Source organism: Artemia sp. Qi Xiang Cuo, chromosome 2 (genome assembly GCF_049724085.1).
Source record: "Artemia sp. Qi Xiang Cuo chromosome 2, ASM4972408v1, whole genome shotgun sequence".
NCBI classification, from domain to species: Eukaryota; Metazoa; Arthropoda; class Branchiopoda; order Anostraca; family Artemiidae; genus Artemia; species Artemia sp. Qi Xiang Cuo.
In genome coordinates, this window is record NC_142795.1 from 89,538,760 (window position 1) to 89,561,177 (window position 22,418).

Consider the following 22,418-nt stretch of genomic DNA (forward strand, 5'->3'; position numbering starts at 1 on the left):
GTTGCTTTACACCACCTACGTTGCCTAAAAATATGGCTAGTACTTACTTACTAGAGTGGCAATTGAGAATGTGTCTCAGGTTTGAAAATTGAAGATGGGACAGAAGAGATCATCCACTGGTCTACTTAGAATTGAAACTTGTAATTCTTGAAATTCAAACATTTTTTACAATAAAAAATACCAAATGGAACTAATAATCTCAATACATCAATAAATAATGATTTTAGGTATTTATTGTTTTTAAAACAGGGGAACAAGCAGTTCATTCTCAATTAAATGTGGCTGTTGATATTTTTTTATGTGCACTAGAAAGGACATTCTTCATAATCAAGGCCGTGCCTAGGGGTGGGGGGAGGGTTAGTAGGTTTGACCCCCCCCCCAAATCTCTTGCCATCTCTTAAAAACGTAACAAAAATGCATATGAACATATTTTTGAAGCGTTTTTTAATTTTTCTATTACCCCCGAAAAATTACCCCCCCCCTCCCCCGAACAAGAATCCTGGAGACGGCCTTATTTATAATTAATTCTTTTTCATGCTTAAAAGCTCATTCACAATGAGATTTTACTAAAAATCAAGATTTAATTAGCGCTAATTTGGGCCAATCACATTTTCCATAGAATTTTTGACTGGTTTATATCAATGCTCTGATAAACTATGATTGGCTCAACTTAGTGCTAGCTAAATGTAACTATTAGTAAAATATCATTGTGAATGGGCCTTAAATTCTTTTTCTTGCACTATCATAATCCACGCCAATATCAGATTAAACAATGAAAAATTGTATTTGCAATTACGCATCCCCTTCCGTGTTAAATAGTACGTATTTCATTCCGTACTGAAGAAGCAGGTATAGCCAATCAAAATATCAGTTCAAAGTCCTTCATCATGGAAATGGCTGAAAATCACACTTGGATCTCGATAGATATTTCTGAAGTCCTTATTCATCTGTATGTAAATCAAATCCTGGTGCAGGGATTGTTCAGTCAATCCATGAACTCGACAGTATGACACTTCTATAGAAAGAAAGACCTATATAACAAAAAAACAACTCCAAGGATCATACACAGGGTTGCTACCACATTCAGTTCCTAAAGTGCTACAATTGCCCAAATTTGCCTACTACCCTCGCCCTGAACCGACCGCTCTGGAGAAGACTGACGGCTCTGACGACTGGTTCCCTCTACGCTGGCGACGCTGCCGAGCAAGAGCTTTAAGTAAGTAAGTAAAAGTATAGTAAAACATTTACTGTATTAGTACTAAAATAGCACTTTTGGGCTGTTTTAGCACTATTCTAGCAGCCCTGAACCCGCGCTACAATACTGCACATGATAAAATAGTGCTTTCGTCCTACAGTGGCAGCCCTGATCATACATACTTTCCATTACATCAATGAACAAAAATGTAACTACAGATTTTGAAAGGGTGCTGCATCTTAAAGATAATGGAACTTAAAAACAAAATTAATAATTTTTTATTTATTTTAATCTTGGTAACAGCCTCGACAGGACCATAATCCTCGTTTTTTCTGTAATTTCCATCTCTTTCTGTTACCGAGCTACAGACCGCTGATTTCAATGGAAAAAGAATATGGAAACCAAGGTGTTAAAATAAAATTTCAAAATAGGGATAAAATCCTTTTTAAAAGGCAGTGTATAGAAATTCACAAAAACACCAGATATTTCGGTCACGTATACTACTGATTTTACTATTTAGTTTTACATTTGTTTTACTACTGATGACGTTCACTGTATATGTGACCGAAATATCTGGTATTTTTGTGAATTTCTATACACTGTCTATTAAAAAGAATATTATACCTATTTTGATCTTTTATTTTATCGTCATGGAAATGCAGTGTGGTCTCCGAAATTATCTAAACCAAGGTGTTGCTCTTCAATACAGTTCCAATTAGAGATGAAACATTCATCACATAACGATAAAATAAAAGTCCAAAATAGGGATAAAATCCTTTTTAATAGGCAGTGTATAATAAATTTCACAAAAATACCAGATATTTCGGTCACATATACAGTGACCGTCATCAGTAGTTTTACTACTGATGACGGTCACTGTATATGTGACCGAAATATCTGGTATTTTTTGTGAAATTTATTATAAACTGTCTATTAAAATAGGATTTTATCCCTATTTTGGACTTTTGTTTTATCGTCATGGAAAGGCAGTGTGGTCTCCAAAATTATCTTCATCACATAACGTTTCCATCACATAATGGAACAAACAGAAGTACAGATGTTAAAATGGTCAGTGTATCTTCAAGACAGTGGAAGTGAAAAAAAGTAATATAATTTTTTGTTTTAATCTAGGTAGCAGCCTCGATGGGGCCACTATCCTCATTTCACAATGACACAACCGGACACCTTTTTTCTAACTTTCATCTCTTTCTGCTACTGAGCTGCAGACCGCTGATCACAAAAGAAAATGCAAACGGTGGAGTCGCTCTTCCACACCTTTCCAATTGGAGATGAAAAATGTCTCTTTTAAAAGTGTCCATGGCGATCCTAGCCGTCTTAGCCAAGTAATAAGTGCACTGGACTTACCATCCTGTGAGTCCTGCTGCAGCCAATTATTTGGTTTGGGACGAAAGTTAGTAGCGTGACTCTGCAAACTCTGAGAGAGTCAGCCCAGCTCCAAATGGGTACCTGGAGAAATCTGAAGAAGGTAAAGATAGCATGGACAAACACAGGATAGCTGGCTCCCAATGCCCTGTTGCATTTCCCGACTGAAGGGGCGTGAAACAGGGATCAGCACCACCGCTTCGATCGCTGAAATATGATGTTCTTCACTTTCCGCTAAGATCTACAATCTGGCTCTATAAGGGCAATCAAACAGAAAAAGTAAGATTACAGTCCCATACTTTAACATACAAATAACAGTTCAATGGGCACAAGTCCTTTTGTTAGACAGTGAAACAACAAGAAAATCTCTGGATATTTCGGTCACATATACAGTGGCTGTCTTCAGCTGATAAACTTAGTTGCTGCCTTGTTTACTGCTAAAGACGACCACTGCATTTTTGAACGAAAAATCCAGAGATAATTTTGTTGTTTCACTGTCAAATGAAAGGATTTGTCCCTATTGAACTGTGATTAGTACGTCATGGAAAGGCAGTGTAGTCCTTGAAAATACTTAGGTCCCATACTTGGATATTAAAAAGCATACTTTAGTTTCTTTTATTTATTTTTGTGTTTTAACAAGTCAATCATATAACTCCTTTTTGTGGAAAGAGAAATGGCCCGCCTTTTAAAGATTGACCTAGTTAGTGCTTCTACTTGACTAATACTGAGCAACAAACCTAGACTAACAAGAAAATAGTTTCTGAAGAGACAAATAAATACACATATTAAAACCTGATTGGTTCTTTTGTAAGAAATGCAAAACCAGTAAAAAGAGGGAAATGTTTTTGAGTCGCTACGTTTTTATAAGTAAGCTCTCTAAAGGTTACTGTTTTGGTGTTCCAAAACTTTCGTATTCTCACGGAACCCCTTTAATTTATTGGAAACCTACTAAATATACTTTTGGAAATAAGAAAGGTTTATTTTTTCAGTATAGCAAAAAAGTGTATTCTACCAGGAAATTATGAAGGAAGCCGAAGATTTATTTATAATCTTTTCTCAATTCAGGCACTAGACTCCATAGCACCAATAGTTTAATTTAAGGTATTACAATCATTTCTTTTTTGCATCACTGAAGAGGATTTATGAAATGCAGATATCGATGAATTGCAGGAGAAACCGACCATTCAAAATGCAATAATATTATAAATATTTCAATGTTCCACTTATGGTTCACAATTTCTGTTTATGTTCTGGTAGCTATGCTTAAAATCGCAGAACAGAATCAATTAAGTTACCTATAGATAGATACATGGATTTATTCATATAGATTAAACAGACAATGATAAGAAATAAGAGCACAAATATTATCATATAACCCCAATCAGGCTCTACAACCGATAATGCAGGAAAAATATACATATGAAAAGAAAAAAATTAACACCCCTTTTTGCAGATCCATGTATCAACAAATTTTCTATTTTTATTGTCTATTTGACTGCACTCGAAGATTTTCTTCAACTGTCGTTAAACAGTTTGTTTACAAATGCGAATAATACAAAAATAAACAAAACAAGCTCTAAAAGTAGTTTTCAAAATTTTTATTTATTTCAAATAATATTTTTAACAAATTATCCTTGTTTTTTTTATTGGTGACGTTGATAAAAAAGCAGTGTGAAATACATTTTTGGACGCCAATATCCATAGAGGTTAATGTGATTATGATGAATTTTATTTATGCTCAATTTAATTAATTAAATTTCAACAATGTATCTATGTATCATAATTATTAAATTTTATTCAGTTCGAATTGAACCTAAAGTTTAAATTGAAAAAAATTAATGCAGTCCAAGTTCCAAGTTTAAGACCACTTTATTTTTCATCATCACTTTGTCTTTCGTTCTAAAGCTAAGATCTGTACTATATATCTTATTTTTTTTTATTTATTATTTTAAAGTTAAAAATTTATTTTATAGCTTTAATTTTAAAATAATAATTTAGAGATAAATACTACGGATTACAATATGGAGGTACAATTTTAAAATTGAAAAAGTTTACACACGACAGCCAACGAAAAAAGAGAGAATAGTGCAAACATTTTGGTCAAGATCTCTGCTCAGTTGTTCTCAATGTAGAATTAAGAATAAAAAAAAAATTAAGTCCAAACCACAATATAAAAAGACAAAACTTAAAAAGGAACAAAAATAAAAAAGGTATTTTTTCAATTCACTTTTTAATTGCCCTTTAACCATTGCTTGAATAGGGGATTCTTTTATTTTAGCCTACTTTGTTTTCAAGCTTCGTCATTCTTTTGTCCCTTTTTCTTTCCTTTTTATATTACGTTTTATATCTGTTTTTTATTTGTTATTCTTTACTCTATGCTGAACAGGATTGAGCAGGGGTCTCGACTGAAGTATCTGCTTGGTTCTCCTTTTTTTCTTTGTATGTGATTTTTTCATTATTTTTCTTTGCTACTTTTCTCGTTTTGTCATTCTTACCCAGTGTTGTCTCGGAAATTATTTAAAACATTGGAAACCATAAGCAAATTAGTAGTACACTTGATATTTCTGTGTGTCCCAATCATCCTTTTTCGATTATCAATCCAAATGTAAAAAAAGATAAATGGAAAAACATAAATATGAAATTAAAAAAAGAAAAAACAAACTTACTTGAAAGGTACAGCCCAGGACATCTCGATACCAGTCTCTGCAGTCACGATTGTAGAATAATGTATATTGTTCGGATCGTAGCAAGTCTTGTAATTAAGTTCATTCTGCTTTTCTTGTTCCTCCATAGTCTTTCTTATTTCTTCCTCACCCACTTTTTTGATCAACTCTTCAAACTTTCTTTGTAAAGAAAATGCTACCTTAGTTCATTCTACAGGTTGGCACATAAAACTATCTAGTAGAAACGCAATAACAGTTATCACGCTGCAGAATCCGACCCTACTTTCATAAATACTGTGCTAGATAACTTTTTTTATATAGTTTTAATTTTTATAAGATTTTGTTTTTTTCCTTTTTGGGGAAATTGCTTAGACCCATTAGCAAGTTGTTCAAAATAAGTTCCAAAGAAGAATGAGAATATCTAGGTTAAAACGAAGAAGCTACAGGGGCAATTTTTCAAACAGTAAGTGCATAAAGGTAATTTTGTATAACAGAAAAGAGGCTAAAAAACTGGTAATTTAGCTTTAAATAGCTATTTTTGGTTCAAAGTTTGGACGTAAAGTAATTTCAAAATTATATTAGTAGAGGATATTTTTATTTCGGTGGCGAAGAAGAAATGTAATTACACCTATTAAATATTTCTAGTCTATGACTGAAAATATTATTTTATTATTAACCCATACCTCTTAATGATTAATTTTTAAATGTTGTTTTCTTGGGTTCTCTTCTTCTTCTTCTTGGCTGTATCATATTTAAACATTTTGTTGTATATAATATTAGCTAATTAAGTTTATTAATTTAATTATAGTTGTTTAGTCTTATTTAGCTATTTTATAATTAAAAAGAAATGAAAAATGTCGGAAAATAGGTACGACTTTCCTTGTCGTTATTTTTCATTTTGTTTACATAGCTATGAAACCGATATATTGGTACTGTTATTATTATAAGAGAAAAAAAAATTCTTAGACCACACTGCTTTTCCATTTACGAAAAATTACCAGTACTGATTACCAGTACAATTACATATTTTCAACCAGTACTGATTTTAATAATAGTTCTGAAACGAAAGATGTCCTTGCTAACAAAGGTCAGAATGGGTTAAATGCTGGGAAAAGTAAAAACTGCAGCTAAGCTTGAAAGCCAACGAATCCGTTCAATTTATAATTCAAAAATTGGTTGATGAACTTGTGAGATTTAATTAGGGGATATGGGCCGGGGGTTAGCTGACCTTTATTGTCTTTGTTTAAGTATAAATATATTCTTCATTTTTTGATAGATTTCCATTTATATACTGTGAAGAGGCGTGTTTGAATCAATATAGACATTCGATTTTGTTTATACGCCAGTGACTGGAAGTGTTTATTTAATATGTGAGTTTTGTTTCCTATATATATATATATATATATATATATATATATATATATATATATATATATATATATATATATATATATATATATATATATATATATATATATATATATATATATATATATATATATATATATATATATATATATATATATATATATATATATATATATATATATATATATATATATATATATATATATATATATATATATATTTTTATATATATTTATTTTATGTGTTTAGTATATTTTTATTTTGATGTAAGTTAAGGTTATTAAAAAGAACATTTTTTGTTTCATTTTTTTTTCTTTTCATTTTTTTCCGTTGAGACAGGCTCCCGGACGTGGGGCCGAAATATTCGGAGTATTTTTGTTTAATTAAGTATTTATTTTATTGTATTCACTGCTTTATAAAAGTTAAAACCCGTTTTTTTTGCTTAATTTTTCGTAGAGAAAAAAAAGATTTTTTTCCTTTGTCTTGTTGAAAAATTATACCCATTTTTCTACAATTTTGTTTCGTTTTCATTATTAATGGAAAGGCAGTGTGATCCAAGAAATTATTTAGTAATTGTAGTTTCGAAATTTATAAATAAATTAGTTATGAAACTAAACTGTTAGAGGATGTTATTTTCAGGGGGTCTCAATTAGAAAAGATGTAAGGGGAGTGGGAGGAAACGTACTTTTCAAAGTCAAGGGGGCAATTTTACTGTTTTTTCATTTTTTTTTCAAAAACAAAACAAAACAATCAAAGCTATGTTTGATACAATACCATAAAGGTATTTTTTTAGATTTAGAGGTGAGGGAGGAAAAACCAATATAGAGGGCGAAAACCCAATTGACATGCCTGACTATTTTTTTTGGTAACAGAAAAAATGCAACTATGCCTCTTAATTATTTTCAATTGATGCCTCTGAATTATTATCCCTACAAAACAAGTAAAAGAGTAAAAGTAAATTATTATCTTGAGACTAAAACTCTTAGCACTGCGATTTCACAGCAGTTTTAACGATTTTACAGGATTTAAATTGCAGTTTTACCATTTTTACTACAAAGAACTAGTTTTTGGGTAGACTAGTTTTACACGGTACAGGGGAATTAATTGTGAAAAATCGTCGTTTCTGACTGATGCTCGATCGGAATTCCAAGTCAAAGTTTCTCGTCGATACTTATTGTATTTTATTATTCCTAGTTTCATTCTCTGACGATAAACCTCACATTTAGTGGGCGAAAAAATTGCAGACATTTTATCTCCGAATTGAAGCATTCATAACCATTTTAAAATTGGATTGAATATCTATACCAGCAACATCCATTTGAATTAAAGGATGTCAGGCTGAAACTCCTAGTTCTAAGGAAATTACTTCAGACAAATAATCAAACCTGATGAAATTAATGCAATATTCCAATCTTGGTTCGCATACTTATCTTCCCATTCTTGTGAGCTTTTTTAAACTACAAAAAAATACCCTAGGCCAGGGCATAATTTGTTATGGGGCAGGGTTGGAGCGAAATATCACCCTCCAAACCTAATTTAACCCCCCCAATCATAGTTTGTTGCCCGAACTGAAATTTAGTTTCTGCAAAAAGACTTGTCAAAATTAAGATAAGCCTGCTTAGTTCAAACATCCAGAGAAACAGGTCAGTTTTCTTTAGTATATCTTTGCCCATATGGTAGGCTCATTTTTATGGTAGGCCCATATATATGGCTCATTTTTCCCTTTTTACTTGATTTTTGAAAATTGGCTCCAAGTCCCCCCCCCGGGGTTTGAATGAAATTACGCCACTGCCACATGTCTCGGCTATTCTACCTTTTTAAATCTATATTGCATTTGCTGTCTTTGTTAATGATAATACCAAGGTAAGTGTAAGTATCCACCTAACCATTCACCTCGTTACCCAGCCTTGCCTCTTTACTCTAATTTATTCTTAGTCAAAGCGACAGTCATCTTTACATAAATTTTCAAACGCGTTCTTGCAGACTAAACTCTAAAAACCTCCAAAAAATAGCTCATTTTCCTAATATTTCCATCAAAGAAACTTAAACCATCTTTGTATGTAAGTGCTAGAAGAGTTCCACCATCTCATTTGGATCACTGCTCTCTAGTAGTCTTTGCCGTGTTCGTTAGGACAAAATCCATCAAAATTATCCTTATGAAAGAAAATAGAACGTAATTGCTTAACTCCTGATTCAATATCAAACCAGGTACTAACCTCATTTTCTACCTTAACTTGCACACAGTACTATTGACTTGAGTTTGTTTATCTGGGATACTTTACATTACAGTGACTTTCATTAAAGCTCTTCTATTGGCTGAATCAAACGCTATTCATAATACAACTGATCTATAACTTCACAATCACCACCTTTTAAAAACTCATTTATCCCACTATCAGCCTTATTATTTTTTTTTAATCCTACTTAAGTACTGCCCGTAACCCTTCTTCGCTAAATGAATCTTACTTCACTTCCGAATAATCATACACTTTTTCATTCTTTTCTGTATCATTTCCCGTAGCTTTATCACGGTTTAACACATTCTCGAAATGGTAACACCATCTCTTTTTAACAACTTTCTTATCATAAACAATAAGTAGAACAATGGGGAAATTTCTTATATAAGACAGTGGAACGCAACTTTAAATGAGTATTTCGACCCTATATCCTAGGGCCGTCCTCAGCAAAATAAAGGAAGGAAAAACCATTATAAAACAAACTCACATTAAAATTTTAATGTAAAATTCACACTAAAAGTTTTTTAAAATTTTCAAAACAGCCCTAGGATCATTACTTTAAGGAAGTTCAACCAGGACTGGTACACCAAGCGAAGTGAAAAAAAAAAACAGTTCATTCAAATGGAACAAAAAACACTTACACACGCTCTTAAAGCTAATCTTGCCTTTTTAGCAGCCAGCCTAGAAGGTCTATCCGTAACAGGTTGAGTGGAATTATTTACTGATTTTTTAATATAATTATGTTTTGAAAATTTAAAAAAAACTTTTTTCAGTTTTAATGATTGCATTTTAATGTGAGTTTCTTTTATATTGTTTTTTTTCTTCGTTTGTTTTGCTGAGGACGGCCCTTGTATATAGGGTAGAATATTCATTTAAAGTTGCGTTCCACTGTCTTACATAAAAATTTCCCTATTGTTCTACTTATTGTTTATGATGGAAAGGCAGTGTGGTCTTCGTCGCTACTTACGTTTAGCTTATGGGGAGCAGTTGACCTATGCTATCTTTTATTTCATTAGCTTAGGCAAAAACACGCTAATATTATCAATCAACAAAAATTTTTTTGAATCTTGCAGAAATGAAAACCTTATTTCTAAGTCTTTAAGATATAAATTGCATTTAAATGCCCAAAAAGAAGCGCAATTTGCGCATACATTACATTTAAAAACCCTAGTCCACATTATTAAGGACAAAAAAACAAAATGACATATTATTTCCTCAGAAAGAAAATCTCTTGATTTTTATTTGAAAATCTGTCCACGGTTGATTATTCTCAGGTGGTAAGATTGGAAAGGAATTTGTTTAGTTATGATTTTCGTTTGTCTAGAGAACATCTTTATAAGAAATTAGAATGTCTCAGGTACGAATGTTCAATGAATTATCGTACTTATACTCCGAGGTTTACTCCTGGACCCGCTATCGTTAATCTCTCCTTTAGAACCCTTGAACCTATGGAAATCTAAACTCTTGAAAAGGTCCGAAATTCTCTTCCACCAAAACAAGTTCCTGTGGCAGATATAGTTTCCTCCTTAGAATCTCATTTGCACAAACACTACACATCTATTTCTAACCCAGATGAAGTTAGGTCTTGTTTTGCAAATACACTTTACGGCAGCCAAAAAAAGTTACGTCTCGTACTAATCTGACGCCAGAAATTTCGCACGACATGAAAATTTTTTCTAATCTTCGCAAAAACCCTTCAATAATAATAACAAAAGCAGACAAGGGGAATTCACTTATAGTCATGGATACGTTAGATTACGACAACAAAATTTATTCACACTTAACAGACACAAATACATATACTTCCATGACTCACGACCAGGCTGATAAGTTTGCGAATAAAATTATAACCAAATTAAAGAATGTAAAACAATATGGCAAAATCACCCCACAATTGTATAATAAATTTTTCCCCCAAGGTAGCTTTGGCCCAAAGGTTTACGGTTTACCGAAATTACATAAATAAGGTATTCCTTTAAGGCCAATTGTAGCATGTACGAAAGCCCCTGCTTCCAATATTGGAAAGTGGTTATGTAGAGCCTTCAAACCTTTGCTCTATTCCCAAAAATTTGGTAGATTTAGTGGAAAAACTTAAGAATGCAAGCGTTTCAGAAAATACAATAGTAAGTAGTTTTGACATAGTTTCTATGTATACAAATATTAATATAGCAATATCTGAGCAATTATTAAAAAATAAAATAGAAGAAAATTATTATTAAATCAGAGATTTAACAACAGGAATAGATTGCGAGGTTTTAACATCCCTAGTCAAAATTTGTAATAAGTATTCAATGTATTTTCAGTTCCGTAATCCTTTTCATCAACAAAAATGGCCTCCTTATGGGAGCACCGCTATCCGGGTCATTAGCGAATATTTATGCAGAACATTTTGAAAATTGGGCCTTAAATTCATACTTTTTAAAACATGTCTATTGAGGGCGTTACATGGATAATGTAATATCGCTCTGGAATTATGGGGAAAATGAACTTAGGGGCTTTCTAGATCACCTTTACATATGACCGAAATTTACAATTTACCTTAGAAATCGGAAATGCAAATAAATTACCGTTTCTGGATGTACGAGTATTAATTATTCGTAGCATTGATAAACTGGATTTTATAATCTACAGAAAACCCACGCAAAATAACAGATATCTACATTTTAAATCCAATGACCCCTCACAAGTTAAAATAGCTGTTGTTACCACCCTAGTCGATAGTGCCCTAAACATTTGCTCTGAATCTCACATCACAGATGAACTAAATTTTCTAAAAGACATACTTTTTGGAAACGGTTATCCTATTGTCTTTATTAACAATACAATTAGCCCAAGATTGACAAGATACTCCCGTAAAATCAAAATTATTTTACCATGTGAGGTTCCCACCAAGCCCTCAAATATAATTTACCTTCCATATATTCCAAAAGTCACTGAAAAGTTTTATAGTTTTAGTTTCTTCTTAAGAGTGAAAAGTGTTTGGAGGGTAACCAGCCCCCCACCCTCTTTTCCCCAAATGCATCAGATCGAAATCTTGAGATAGCCATTTAGTCCAAAATAGTCCAAATGTCAAATAACTTCCAGCCTTCTGGGAAAGGGATATAAACTATGCTTGTTAACCGTCATTAACATATAAAGTTTTGATGGAAGGCGTGGTCACATAAACTTTAGAGGTGGCTCATTCTATTGGAAATCGAAGTTTCTTTTGCCGAAATTTTTAAAATTTTGATATAGCCAGTTTGCTCAAAATAGTCCAAAGTTCAAATAGCTATAACTTATGGGTTGAAAAATCCCCATATCCCCTGAGGAAAGAGTAGTTACTCATGCAAGTTGTCCATCGTTAACATAGAAGGTTTTTGTGTAAGGGGTGGTCGTTTTAACTTTGGACGTGGCTCATTCGATTGGAAATTGAAAATTATAGTTCATTTTTTAAGAGTCAAAAGTGATCACAGGGCAACCAGCACCCTCCTTCCATCCGCTTTTCCCCAAAGATATCCAGTAAAAGTTTTAGATAAGAATTTTGTTCAAAATAGTCCAAAGGGCTATGGGCTGTGAGCTATACAAGCTGCTTATTGTTACTTTAATACTTGGATTTACTGATTTACTGGGCAAGGGCTGCAAGCTATGCAATTTGTTTATTGTTACTCTGATCCTTTGGTTATTTTGATACTTTGTTTACTTTGATACTTTCTTTACTTTGTTACCTTGACATTGATTCTTTGATACTAGCTTCGAAACTTTGATGAAACTTTGACGTTGAAAAAAAATGATTTTGAAACACTTGCAGCTTTGGCAATCAAAAACGAACAGAAATTAATGTAAAACAACTTTCCAAAAAAGAAGTTTTTCGAATAAAACTAAAGGCCATTTCAAACTTAAGGTTGGCAGAAATAAAGACCTATAATAATTCAAACTCAAAACAGCCAGAAACTACTATTAAAGAATAAATGAAACCCAAAGCCAACAAAAATGAAATAAACAGTCATAACAAACAAACGTACAACAGGTATTATATAAATGAATAAATAAATCTTAAAATGAGTAAAACTTATACTGAATATTCAAATCAAGGCTAAAACGAACAATTTTTTTTTACTATTAAAGAATAAATAATCCCCCCCCCCAAAAGAAGACAGAAATTAAAAAAACAATCATAGAAAACAAAATTGCAATAGGTATTAATATGAATGAATAAATAAATCTTAAAACTAGTAAAACTGAAATTTAATATGCAAATCAAACTTAAAACGAACAAAAATCACAACAAACAAGAGTTTGGCTACTGCCCCCTTTCCTAACTGTAAAAGTATAAGGCCTTCTACGTCATTGGTACCTTACTGAAAACAAATTATATTACAAATATTTTCTTTTGTAATTATAACAACATTGAAAATAAAGTGAACATTACGATGAAATAAAATATTGAACTGAAGAGCTTTCAGTAATTAATATTATTAAATATCAAATTTTCTGTTTAATTCTATTAGTTCTTTCCTAGACTGTTCAAGACTCATATAGTTTTCATTCAAGTGCCAATGACTCAGTAGTCAAAATCTTACTTGTAGTGATTTTTGTTCATTTTAAGCTTGATTTGCATATTCAAGTGAAGTCTTACCCGTTTCAAGATTTATTTATTCATTCATATTAGTACCTGTTGTATGTTTTTTTTACGATGGTTTATTTAATTTCTGTTCGTTTTAGGTTTCTTTTATTCTTTAATAGTAATATCTGGTCGTTTTGAGTTTGAGTTATTATAGATTTTTATTTCTGCTTATCTTAAATTTAGTACAGCCTTTACTTTTCTTTAAAAAACTTCTTTTTCGAATTTTTTTTTTTAAATTAATCTTTCAAAAAAGAACTATGCTAAAGCCTATTGTTAAACCCTGAATAGAAATATTCTACATACCTTTTAAATCGGGTATAAATCTTTACGTCAGTACTCAAGAAGGATTCCAAAGCTTTTCTCCCGTCATCATCCAGATTGACTCTCTCCGACAGGGATAAGACAGGCCCATTATTAATAGCAATAAGTCTTGTGCTAACATTGAGTAGCTTTTGCAGCAAAGCTACAGATTCATTATATCTCTCATATAGCATAACAAGATGGAATGTTTTATCGATATGATCTATGAGTTGATCTACTTTCTCCGTATTTTCAAAATCAATGTCGTTCATTCCAAAATTCCAAGCAAATTGATTTCGCCCAATAATACCTCCAAGTCGATCTTTTCTTGGCATGATGCCAAGTTTCATTTTGCTTATAATTTCATTAATATCCCCACCATAGAATCTCGTAAAAACTTCTGGATTTTCTTCGTACATTTCTAAGAAAGCGTCTACAGGGTTGCGTAGCATTGTTATATACTTTGCTTCATCCACTAATAATTTATTATACTCTTCCAGATCCCATCTTGCATGTACAGCTATTACATCGAAGCCTTCAGTGTTCCCATAAAGATCTTCTGTAAGGTTGGCCTGGAAGGTATTTGGATAGCCCATTGAAAACACGGATGTGTCATTGGGAAGAACAACCGTCAAGTCGGTACAATATGCAAGCCTATAAGGAAATACGAGCAAATTGAGAGAAGAAGCGATTGAAAAGCCAATCTTATGAACTACTGTCTTGATCTCTGCACATACCTGTTCGCTTTGCCTGTGAGCTTTCAATAACTGGAATTTTCAACCTTTTGTAATGAATTCAACTCTCTTGCTTGGACAGAGATTCTTAAAAAATAAATTAAACATCTGCAAGAAACTATTGAAGTACTTTTTTTTAACAAACACGTATAATTGACTTCCCCAGCTACTGTAAAATATTGGTTAGGCATTGCCTGTAATTTTTGACTTCTTGAAGTCTTTCAAATTCTTGCTTTGTCCTCTCACTTTGGAAAAAAAAAGGGTTAGCCCATATCAACTTTCTTAGTCAAATATTCTTATTCACTGACAATATTTTCTACTTTTCGTAAGCTTCAATACACAAAGTCAGAGTACTTACAAATCAAGATCAATGTAAATCGCAAAATATTTAAAGTCGATATCCAGCAATTTTTTTTTGGTTGTGAGTTTTCAGTAAATTTGCTTCTTCTTTCTCTTTAACGTTTCTGTTTTTTCGCTTTGTTCTTTTTTCTCTCTTTTCTCTTTTTCTTACTTGCTTTTCTTATTCTAACTTAAAATTAAAATCCTAGCAAAGAACTTATTCTTAGTAAGGCGATAAAAAAAATGGTGAGTTGCTGAAAGAACTCCACCATCAGGGGGGGGGCATACCCTAGACAGCCATCTAGGCATGTTATGAGGCTCTGGTAACTGAACTAAATAGTTTTCTTTAATCTAAGCTTTCCGTGTATTTGCTTAATATTTATTTACCATCAGTCAAGATAAAAGAAAAAATTGGCTATCAGAATATCTTAAAAACCCAAAGTTGTGTTTTCGATATTAAGAGCAATGCATGATGCCAAGGCCCAATAAAACGATGCAGCTGTTCTGAGGCTTCGAAGCAACAATGGCACCGATGTCTGGATAAAGACTTCTAGGACTCTTTTCATGTCTGTTGTTTCCCGTGGAACCAGACGACTCTAGAAATAAGTTTTATGTGCCTGAAGCCATTATAAGAAGGATACACTGAAAACCACTCCTTACGTATTCGCAGAATCTCTGTTTTGATTTTCTGTCACCCCTCAGAATGATTTCCTACGGCTTTGAACCATCCATGAAGTTGTTATGAAGATGCCTCAAAAATTATATCAGTTCCCCACTAAGCTGTCAGATTGGACTCGAAGTAATACAATAAGCAATTAAAATCTTTGTTGTTAATCACTGAACTCTGATGAATACAGATAACAAAATGTAACTCTTTCCTTCAAGAGGTAAGTGCGAGGACGAGAACGCAAAGCCATAAATTCAATTTAATCTTTCCACCTACTTAAAAAAATTCTTTCCACCCACTTAAAAACAAAAGATTAAAAAAAATGTCTACCCTCCGAAAGGAGATAAGATCTGGTATACCATTCTTGAAACTCACAGCTATGAGCCTAGCAGTTGTTTGTCGCCTAGTTGGGGTGAAATTTGATGTTATCTTTTTTTTTGATAGAAGATGTACTAGTTAAATGATACTAAGACCCCCTCCCAAGGTACAAGTAACTGGCAGAAGATTTAACTAGGACATCAGTTACTTAGATTAATGAAGGTTTAGATTCGGCTACTCCATTAATTACGCATCTTGATTGCTCAAACTCAAGAATTCAAAATCTCACCAATCTGTTTGTCTCTTTGGTCTCTAAACCTTTAAAAAGAATAAATCAAAAATTAATAGAATAAAAAATCAATAGAAAATAGAAGGCAAAAAGTATTGATTTCAAAACGTGATATCTTGAATCTTTATTCTGGTTGATCAATCAGGAAGATAACGCTTGAAAGTTCAACATTTTCAACTGATAGGATTACAAACAGGGTTACATTATTTACAGAGCTGTCGTTCATAATTTTGATTTTATCCACAAATTTGACTACTATTTGATCCGGGTATAATATAATAATATAATATATATTGAAAACCGGTCGTATACAATAAATGTACAATGACAGAGTATACAAAAATACGAAAAGAGGAAACAAAACGATAATAATAACAACAGAAGCAACAACTTCTTATATAGTATACAAAATAGTACGAAAAGTGGAAACTGAAAGATAGCATACTCAAAGATTACAACAGAAACAACAACTTCTTCGAAAATAGCAACAAGGAAAAAAACTTTTGAAAGGAGAAAAAAAAAGAAAAAAAAAAAAAAAAGCGAAACAAGAGGTGAAATTAAACAAGCAAACTTGCTCACTCGTGCTTTAGAATTGCTGGTTTTGTTTTTTGCCGGTTAATAATTGTCTCAACCGCTAGATTTGGGTCCGCTAGGTTATAGCGCCGAATCAGAAAACTATTTTTTGTCCAAGGTTGCAATTTTAGTAGGTACTTTGCAAAACGGAAAAATATAGAGCGGATTTTAGACTTTTCACGGTTTGCCAATAAATTCCAGAAAGGGGTCACATATAATATATGTGGCAGAGCGGTAGCGTTGTAAATACTTGCCAGTAGTGGACGGTTAAATCTCAGAGTGGATTTAACGATCAAAGCATAGGAGCTGGATATTTGCCGTTCAAGATGTGAGATCAGGAGGGAACGGTTATGCTGTAATGAGGAACCTATTGGAAGCCCCAGATATACTATTTTATCAACTGGTTTTACTGAGCAATCACCTAGTGTGATATTCGTAGGAGGGTCATTCTTTCAATTATAAAACAAGACTTCCGACTTTTGGGAGCTAAATCTCAGACCGACTTTCTCGTAGTGGGACTGCAGACATGAGAATATTTATGAAAGGCGGTTAAGCGTCCGGCTGAGATTCAGCGTATCATCGGCATAGCATACTAGGGAGATGTCAATGGAACTGATAATGCATGATGAAGGACAGCTGTCTTGAGGCTCAATAATGTAGTTATTGAAGAAATTGGGGGATAAAACTGCTCTCTGACGGGCACCTTTACGGACTGGTATCAAAGCTGACCGTGGGGCTGGCGGAAGGCCTTTATCGGGAGGGAGCTTGAGTCGCACGCGAAGGTGAGAATAAATATCACGGAAAGCCCGGATGATATTTGAGTTCACTCCTCTTTTAGCTGAGTTTAGCAACATACGTGCATGAATCAATGAATCAAACGCTCTCTGCAGGTCTAAGCCCCCGATCGCTAGACTTTCTCCTGATTTGTGTGCATCCAGGAGTGCATATGCAACAACATGGAGTGCGTCCGCACAACCAATGCCGAGTTGAAAACCGAACTGTCTTGGTGGACTACAACACAGTTTTCCAAACTCATATACGAATAAAAGTTCAAATAACTTTCAGAGAGCGGTAGCAACTATGATTGAACGTAAAGAGCATTGCATGGTAACTTTTCCTTTTTTAGGAACTGGCGTAAGATCTCCAATTGAGAAAGGGGTTGGGAACCCTGAATGAGGATAATCTGCATTAGGAGGGTTACATGACTAATGAGAGCGTGCCCACCACTTTTTAGATGGAGTGCACTGATCCCGTCAATCCCAAAAGATTGTTTAGGTTTTAGGTGAGAGATGGCCCTACATACAGCTCCCTCCGTTACAAAATAATCACTCCGAGGACAACTATCTAAGAAGTCGTCCAACTCAGCTTCGTATCTTTCGTTGAGGGCTGGGTCAGGAGGCAAAAGTTCTGACCCATAATATGCGTACCATTCAGAATCAGGGATTGCAGATGCGGATAAAGACTCATCGCTTTTAGAGGACAGAAAACGCCAAAAGAGAGAAGGATTAATTTTGGCCCGTGTAGAGTCGATATCAATCATATTTTTTCGGTGAGCTTTGTTCTCCTTCACGAAGTTTTTTTCTGTGAGATGGTGGAGTGAATTGACTACCCCCGTACGGGGTCATCCACAAGAAACCCAAAGTTGAAGCCAAAGACTTAGAATGGGTCTCCACTAACTCTGGATTTTCAGACCACGGGGTCTACTTAGAGGGACGGCAGCTTTTTCAGCATAGCGAAGGGCATGGCCAATTTCTGCGCAATAAAAGTCAACTGATAGTTGTGTTTCCTCCCTTGAAAGAGCAGTTAATCCAGAGAGAAGATGGTATTTATAAAGAACATTTTGCACTCACTTGTAAAGGACTCTGACAATATTTTCTCCGTTGTTTGGAAGTCCATGATGCCTTAGATAGCCGATTTTTCTTCTTGGATGATAGCGGGGACGTTCATAAGCCTGTGCATATCTTCTGCTTTTATGTTCTTGTACCACCGGTGCAGAAAATTCTTTGGAATCAATGTCCTTAGGAACGATATTAAAGTTTTCTCTGAAAATAAAAAATCTGAATAACAGATTCGGCCAACTAGTAAGTATTTGTTTTGATTACTTACAACGCCAGTGCAAGAAACTGGGAACACTAGCATTAGTAAGCTAAACTAGGCATGGTTGCGAAGCAGCTATTCAGCGCTACATCATCTCATATGTTACTTATAATTCAGCCCTCGCAGCTCTACAAATCCCAACACTTAAAGGACGAAGGTGTCAGCTAATGTGCAAGTTTGGGCACTCCGTTCTTTCGAGTGATAAACACCGATCCCAACTACCCCCGCCGCCACAGTCAACAGAAACACACGCCACATGAATAAGCTGGAACCAGTACGCTGCAGGACAAATCGTCTCAGCAATTCATTCGTTCCTTTTTTTTTACTAGTGTTATTAATCGCACTTAGTGTATATACATACATATTGTCGTAAAGGGTAGCATAATTTAGTGGCGGTGTCAGCCGTAACTACGACAGCTATTTTTATTCAATGAATTTTTGAATCTTTGAATTTTTTGACCTTATACTGGGACCGATGAAGCGCGTACTTTCGTTAAGGGTTCGATTATAAGATAACTAAGCCTGAATAGTCTATAAATGTGACGAAATCATGTAAAATAGACAAGCCAGTTTTGATGACGTGAATTAGGCTCTGTTTGTTAAAGCTATCACTAGCAAGGTAACCGAATGGCTGAAGCTTCAATCACACAGAGATTTAGCAAAACTCGGGATTTAGGTAAAGTTGGACATTTACAATAAGCTTTGGTCAAATTCTAAAGCTATTATGAGCCAGAACTGAGGTTCAATTTGTTTGAGATTTTTAATGAGCTTTTATTTGAGCTTTTAACGATATTTTTATTTGAGTTTGAGCTAAGCCCAGCCAATTATAAAGCCTCATTATTAATACTTAGTTGTGCCAAAAAGCTATAATTGTACCAAAAGAAAAGACTATGTTGGGATTCAAATGATATTTCTTTTGCAGTTCATCAAAACTAGCCAATCAATAAGTCTTATTATACTTGGGTAAAGTCTGGGCAGGTGTTGTATGGGAAGGGGTTTAACACCTCATACCTCAAGTCCAACCTTACTTGAGTAGTGGGGGCCCTGAGGTTTCTATGACAGCCCTACCCCTTTTCCTATGACAGCCCTCTAACGTCACAACACCCCTATTATAAATCTCATGACAGCCCTGGTAAAATTCCCACGACAGCCCCTGGCAAGATTCCATCCCTGGCAAAATTCCCATTTTTTGCAAGAGTTCAATGTCCTTGCCAGGTGTTCAATGGTTCGGCTAGGTCAGGTATTTTTCTATGGCACACCTCTTTGTTTTTCTGTGACAGCCCTCTGACGTCACAACAACCCTAGCAAAATTCCCATGACAACCGCCTTTGTTTTTCTATGACATACCCTCTGACGTCATATGACACCCCCCGTTTCAAGCGCATGTTATACCACTTGACACACCCTCGCCTTTAAAGGATCAGATAAGTGGAGCTACCAGCCACTCAAGCCGTCACACCTACTTAATGTGGTTACCAGTTCTATTAAAGGGAACACAGTTGCCAAGACTCCACGACACACCCCTCTGAACTCCAATGACGACAAACGACTTACCCCGTTTCAAACGGACAGATGTGTACTTTGTGACAGGAACCCATGAGGGAATCCTCCGAGTTTAACGTAATGACAGCTCACAAATTACGCAATTATTGTGCAACCTTGTCACAAAATACTTTTTTTCATCCAAAACCCCCAAAGCGTTTTTTTTTCACTAACTTAACGGTAGCATGAACTTAATCTAAGATCACCGTATCATAACACATGGAGGGTGCCTCCATTACTCCCAGATAGTACCATTTTGACATTCTTCGCCCAAAAGCCTAAAGACATTTTCTTTTTTTTCGGCATTTCAGTTTTTGCTCGAAGCACGCTTCATATTTTTTCTTTTACTAGAGTTCTTGACCCCGTCAGGACTCGAAAGGTCCATTCCCTTCCAATGGTACAGCACCCCAAGAAAGACGTCCATAAAATAATTTCTAGTATTTTGTATCTAAAACCATATTCTAAAAATAACCTATTGCTTGACAGCTAAGATCCCCCATTTTTTGGCACTCGTTGGAATGATGCGTTACTCTCCCAATTTGATATACCCCAGGAGACATTTGCTCTCAAGATATCAATAACGATAAAACGAAAATGTATCGTTTCTTTACATGGGTGATTAGATTTCACACTATCACGACAATGCGCCCCCCCCCCTCTAGCATGCAATATCGGAGGAATAAGGTTGATATTAGCTGCAAATTTAAGACATATTAAGAGCTTTTAAGGAAAATATCCACTTCTTTTAGTACCTGTTATATTTTAACCTCTTCCATGGGAGTTTTTCCCATGGAAGAGCGCACGCACACATTTCCAATAAGATCACCCCTAAAGTTATTGTCGCACTGAATGCCGATAATAAGAAATACCTGAGTTAGGAAACAAGTGTTAGTGGTGATCTAATCGGAACTATATGCGTGTGCTGGGATAACACTAAGGAGTTAAATTCCTTTGTAAGACCGAAGAAGTTCATTATTACTGATGGTGGTTATGCAAGAGTGACGTTTCCAGAGATGTTAGTGCTCAAAGAGAATACTAGTCTAAAGCTTTTAGTTGATAACGAAGGGTAACTTCATGCTTGTAGTCCTGGTAACACATTATTGCTTGATAAATCCTATCGTCATCTTTCAAGTATTAGCTTACGAAAGAATAGAGGAAGAAGAAAAGCCTACTCTTCTATCATTATAAGAAACCATATCATATCAAGATGTGAAAACTGCGATCTAAGCAAAAATAATGTCCTAATAGACAATGAAACTTCAAGTAAAATAAAAGAAGCATTAGCATACGTTATCTTTACGGAATTTAAAAATGACTTGATGAAAAACAAACTCCATGGAAACGACACTAATATTATCCTGAAAAATGTTATGGGGAAGTATTCCAATAAAGCCTTCCCACATAATAAAGTTATCGTAGCATTGAATACTAGCAGAGAGAAGTATTTGAACTATGAAACAAGTTTTAATGACGATCTTATTGGAAATGTATGCGTGCGCTGTCACGACACTAAGAAGTTAAATTCCTTCGGAGTACCCAAGAATGTCTACCATGAAAATGGTGGATATGCGAGAGTATCATTTCCAGAGATGATAGTGCTCAAAGAGAATGCTATTCTAAAGCTTTTAGTCGACAACAAAGGTCATTTTCTTGCTTATACTTCTGGTAACACGTTACCTCTTGATAAATCATATTATCATCTTTTAGGTATTACCATTCAAAAGAATACAAGAAGAAGACATACATATTGTTGTAATCATGTCATAAGTCATAATATATCCAAGTGTCAAAACTGTGAGCTATGCAAAAATATTGTTATAATAGACAATAAAAGTGCAAGTAAAATAAGAAGGCTGCTGATGGGTAATATCATCAAGAGGGGTTAAAGATGAATGAGAAAAAAACGAAGCATCAGCAAGCGTTACTTTTATCTTCATGGGCTTACCACAGATGTAGTTTATGAAGCCGGCATTATTGAGACTAAAGTGTATGACTAAGTTTCTAGAAGATGTGTATACTCCCCTCCCTCTCCGGAAAAATGGGAATGTTTGACATCTCATTAGAAAACACGATGAAGTATTGTATGAGCAGATTTGAGATGATCATTTTT

General features: G+C 34.2%; 1 protein-coding gene across 1 annotated transcript in view; it reads right to left on the reverse strand.

Moving 5' to 3' along the window:
- Window positions 1–215: 215 nt before the first annotated feature.
- LOC148955773 (galactose-3-O-sulfotransferase 2-like) overlaps window positions 216–22,418 on the reverse strand; it is a 47,851-nt gene continuing 25,648 nt past the window's right edge. The window contains exons 2-6 of the mRNA XM_089108338.1: window positions 18,520–18,711; window positions 13,753–14,403; window positions 5,245–5,421; window positions 4,020–4,021; window positions 216–1,015 (exon numbers count right to left, since the gene is read on the reverse strand). Of these exons, the coding sequence (XP_088964464.1) occupies window positions 873–1,015; window positions 4,020–4,021; window positions 5,245–5,421; window positions 13,753–14,403; window positions 18,520–18,711 (1,165 nt within the window). The 3' untranslated portion in view covers window positions 216–872. The remainder of the gene's footprint in view (window positions 1,016–4,019; window positions 4,022–5,244; window positions 5,422–13,752; window positions 14,404–18,519; window positions 18,712–22,418) is intronic.